The sequence below is a fragment of the Helianthus annuus genome, chromosome 11, assembly GCF_002127325.2.
Source record: "Helianthus annuus cultivar XRQ/B chromosome 11, HanXRQr2.0-SUNRISE, whole genome shotgun sequence".
NCBI lineage: Eukaryota > Viridiplantae > Streptophyta > Magnoliopsida > Asterales > Asteraceae > Helianthus > Helianthus annuus.
Genome location: NC_035443.2, coordinates 49434615 through 49439067, shown reverse-complemented (window position 1 = coordinate 49439067; position 4453 = coordinate 49434615). Strand labels below are relative to the sequence as shown.

Below are 4453 nucleotides of genomic sequence, written 5' to 3'. Positions count from 1 at the left end.
AGCCCCTGGCGGGGTCCAAGGGGCAGAGCCCCTGGCTGGTTCGTTTTCAGTTTTTTGGTCACAATTCTCTGGTTCGTCAATTTCACTCAAAAACACATACTCAGGTTCAATTCTCGAAATCAGAGTTGTATCCGATTAAATTATTCGGGTGAACCACCGAAATAATTTGATCTGAGAGTGATTACACGCCTCTCTGATCGTCCGGCTTCTGAAAATTCCCCAACAGTTTGTAACCTTGTCTTCTATCAGACTATCAGCATACATCAATGCTATAACAGTCCTAACATAATAATCTGTGTTGCAATGTTGCCCTGTCTCTCAAAACCAGATAGATACAACAAACAAAAATGGAAATAAAATTCACTTAACTTGATACAACAAACAAAAATGGAAATAAAATTCACTTAAATTAAAAGGATGGTTGTTTATGAATGCAAGAGATCAAAGTACATAGATAGTGATCAGAATCTAAAAGCAACACACAAAATCCAAAACCATTTGCTAATTCTGAGATTACAAAAGCACAAGACCAAGTTCCCATGGTCTCAAGATATTCTTAATCCTGTAATTATAAAGATAATAGTGAAGCTTACCATCACCGGGCCCGTATTTCAACTCCTTCAAGAATGTTTCATTATGCATCACATCCAACGCGTTAAAAACATCAAAGTCCTTCTGCTTCGCTGCAATAAGAGCATCATTCATCAGCTGAACTAACGGAGTCTTGGTTGCAACAATATAATAAGAATAAGCTGCTTTCAGAATCGAGTGGGTCGGGTGCCCGAGAATTGACGATGGCAGCGTGTAGAAGCTGCAGAAATCAGTTATTTCGTGACTCTCGGGGCTTTCAACCACGAAACTGTCGACAACGTCCTCTTTCGGAAGAATCCAATGTTCCACATCGAGTTCGTCAAGATCGGGTGCAACGGCAAACTGCAACAGGTAAGCCCTGAGTAAACGGGTCACTGCGGGAACATCACGGAGCTCCATTTTTCTAAACCCGGGTGTGACCGGCGAATCAGGTAATTTATACAGCTTCAACGTCCTGCTCATTGTCATCCTCGGGCCTAGCCTTGAAAACCCGACATCGATAAGCTTTTTAGGGTTCAAAGATCGGTGCCAGTATTGACAAGAAGTTATCGGTGTGGGAAGAACAACTCCGGCTGTATACGCAGCTTGCCAGATGTTTTCTAAGTGAACCCTTCTCGTGACCTCTTTGATCATGACAGGGGCCAATCTTTTTGACCTGAGTTTCTTATGAACACACAAGAAGTTAACCTCTGCCATGCTAACAATCTCACTACGAACCCGCATTCTTGCAGGGATCCCTGTTATGAAAGCTACAAGCTTTTTTGAACTTTTAACACGGACACCGATGTGCCAGGTTTTATAGTAGCCCGGAGGATGAAGGGCCCACCGGAGAAACTCTTTCGAGTAGTTAAACCTGAACATGTTTTCATCGTCTTCGACATAATTGTTCGAAAGGAGGTTGTAAACCTCAGCACATGTGTCTTCAGAGTTCATATCACAAGTGACCCATTCGTAGAGATTTGGGAGATTATACGGTTCTTGTTTTACTTCAGAGATAGGTGTTGGGGGTTCAATCGGGCCTTCGGGCAAGTTAGCATCGTGTAGATCCTTAAACTGCCCAACAGGCTGTGTTTCCCAAAACTTGTGCCTTTGTGAAAGAGAAAGCGTTTCTTGAACCTCCCTTGATAACTCGTCAATCGATGATTCGTTGTTAACAATCTCCAGATTTGAAGTGTTTTGATGTTTAGCATCATCATTCCCTGACCCATTCTCTGCCATTGTCACTCTGACCTACGATTTTAACATGACAACATCATTAGGCATGTAAACGAACCGAATTTACACGAACCGAGGCATGTTCGTCTTCGTTCATTTAACTTTAACCGAACATGAACACAAACAATTAAATGAACGGCATGCTCGTGTTCATTAAGAAAATGAACATGTCAGTATTCATTCTTGTTCGTTCATTAACATTCTTAACAAACAGTTCATGAAAATAAACAAACATAAGTCACAGACACAAATAAACTTTGTATTAAAAATTATATAACATAAACATGTGTGTGTGTATTAAACTTCTGTATTGACATTAAAACAAACAGAAACGATCGGACATAAATGAACGGAAATAAACAACATAAACATTCACGAATGTAAATAAAGAACATAAACGAACAGTTCACTTAACTTTTCGGTTCGTTTACAGGCCTAAACATCATAATAAACCAAAATCACACCGTACTTTCAAATTTGAAGTCAAACCTAATAATTCACTACTGTTGAATCCAGTTATCATTAAATAATATTCAGTTATTCAATTAAATAACAAGAATTAAACGAGATCGTCATTACTTGCATAAATCCAACTAATAGAAAAAAATAAACATACAATCGATCATCGGAACTAAGAACATAGAAGCGATCGGATCACAAAACAAGATAACCTAACATGAATTTTGGAATCATGTAAAACTACTGAAATTGTTTGTAAAATTGAGAGTTGATATAGAAATAAACATACTGTTAGTGTAAACCTGAAGTACCTGAAGCGATCGGAGAAAGATAGAGCTCTGATCGGACGGCGAACAATCCAAAGTCAGACGACGGCGAGCACCTGAAAATAGCCCTAGCGGAAAATCTGAGGAGATATATACACATCAAGATCATCCATCGAGGGTATTTTTGTACTTTCCACCACTTTGGGCCGGTTCTATCTCACTGTGCTTGATGTTTATGGGCTAATATTGCCTAATAATAATAGACCAAGTTTTAAAGATCGGTTTGATTTACGGTTTATACCAAAACACATTAGTGACTTTGTGTAACACACGGGTTTTTATCAACAGAATCAATACCGACACTCTTGGGACATCCTATGGACCAAACGGAGTACTTCGAGATAACCCGAGTCCACCACCAATTTCGGGGAAAACCCGGTAACCTGTCCACCCGTAGGCACGACAGTAGAATTACCTGTAAAACCCGTTTGGCTCAAGGATCGAACTCAGGTTTTCATGTGTCTCCTATCATTGCCCACCAGTGCCTTACTCTGCACCAAATAGGGGTCGAACCTGCATCTCTCAAGAGAGATGCATGCCTCCCACAACTTGATCTAGAGATCATTGGCGTAATACACGGATTTTAATGGACTCAATAAAGATAAAAGTGTTTATTAAGGAATTAGATCATAGTTTTTTTTATCATACAAATGTCGGATCTTAAATAAATTATTAGTCGACGTGCTTTACCTAAAAGTATATGAAACACACATCATTAAATAGCTAAATGAGATTAAAGGTTAATAATAACCCAAGTTATAAACTCAAGTCCCAAATCAACAACCACAAAATTCATCGCTAGCGTACCGTAAGTCACGTTTTGGCAAAACTGGCATATGGCCAGCGTATAATAGCCCACTTGGCGTATGGTAGATCAGTGGGCCTATTGTACGTTGCTTACATATCAATTTTGCCATGTTACACACTCAAACCTACCAGTCATTATATATGTATGCACAGCCCATTACACGACTATTTTCACACATGTTTTAAGTAATTTACTGAGTTATAACAATCCCATCATGCTAGACACAACTTCCCATATCATACTCATCTATTGATTTCAATATTTGGGTTGCATTCCGGTTGTGGTTTTACATGGGGCAGCCACCCACGCAGCCCCCATGAAAAAGAATATTTAGTATTATCTTTACGCAAAAATCTTGATCGCCACCATAAAAGTTTGGTCAAGTCTCCTATTCTCCCCGTGAAAAAAAAAAAAAAAAAAAAAACCCCTTAGTCGCCACTCGTTACCACCATGTTGAGTGTTACGTCCCTACGCCTCCATTTCCTTCCACATTTTCCAGTAGCTTTCTAATTTGGAAATTGCAAAAAGAAATGTTGGTTTCTTTTATGTTTATGTTTCCCTTTGTTATTTGCCAGCCTATTAATATGTTCAGTGTAGGGGTTATGAATGAATGAATATGTATCTATCGCATCTTCCCGGTTGTTTCTATCTATTTGGTTCACATGCGATCGAATCACAGTACAAGGTAACCTAACATGAAAGTGTGAAACTGCAACTGTAACTGTTTGTAACAATTTGAGTTGATGAAGAAATAAAGTTACCGTTTCGGCCACGACAGGATCATGCGTCGAGGGTATTTTTGTACTTTCAAGTATAGGTGGGGATTTAAACTTTAAACAGTGCATTACAAAAGGTAGGGTGGTATTGGTTTAACACTTTAACCAGCACTATAAGGTGGCGATTGTGAACAATGGTGGTGGCGCGAGAGTAAGGTCTGACGGTGGTAGCAATGCAAGGCAGTACCACTTCCAGCGTTGACATAGTTTAGGTTGCAAAATTCATAATAACTACTGGGAAAAAGAAAATCAAGCAAGCAATTATGTACACAAGAGAG

The 4453-nt window shown here is 39.3% G+C and overlaps 1 protein-coding gene across 2 annotated transcripts; it reads right to left on the bottom strand.

Moving 5' to 3' along the window:
* Positions 1-384: 384 nt before the first annotated feature.
* Positions 385-2752, bottom strand: LOC110890212 (glycylpeptide N-tetradecanoyltransferase 1). 2 transcript variants are annotated; one of them, XM_022137802.2, is made up of 2 exons: positions 2577-2752; positions 385-1821 (listed from the first exon to the last, which is right to left on the bottom strand). In XM_022137802.2, the coding sequence occupies exon 2, from the start codon at positions 1807-1809 to the stop codon at positions 514-516; it is 1296 nt and encodes a 431-aa protein (XP_021993494.1). In that variant the 5' UTR covers positions 1810-1821; positions 2577-2752; the 3' UTR covers positions 385-513. The 2 variants fall into 2 exon arrangements, with proteins under 2 accessions (XP_021993494.1, XP_021993495.1); XM_022137803.2 differs by having other exon boundaries at positions 2555-2734.
* Positions 2753-4453: the final 1701 nt, after the last annotated feature.

Bases quoted from the DNA above. Each gene is read 5' to 3' on its own strand.
- LOC110890212 (XM_022137802.2), bottom strand. From the start codon at position 1,809: ATGGCAGAGAATGGGTCAGGGAATGATGATGCTAAACATCAAAACACT.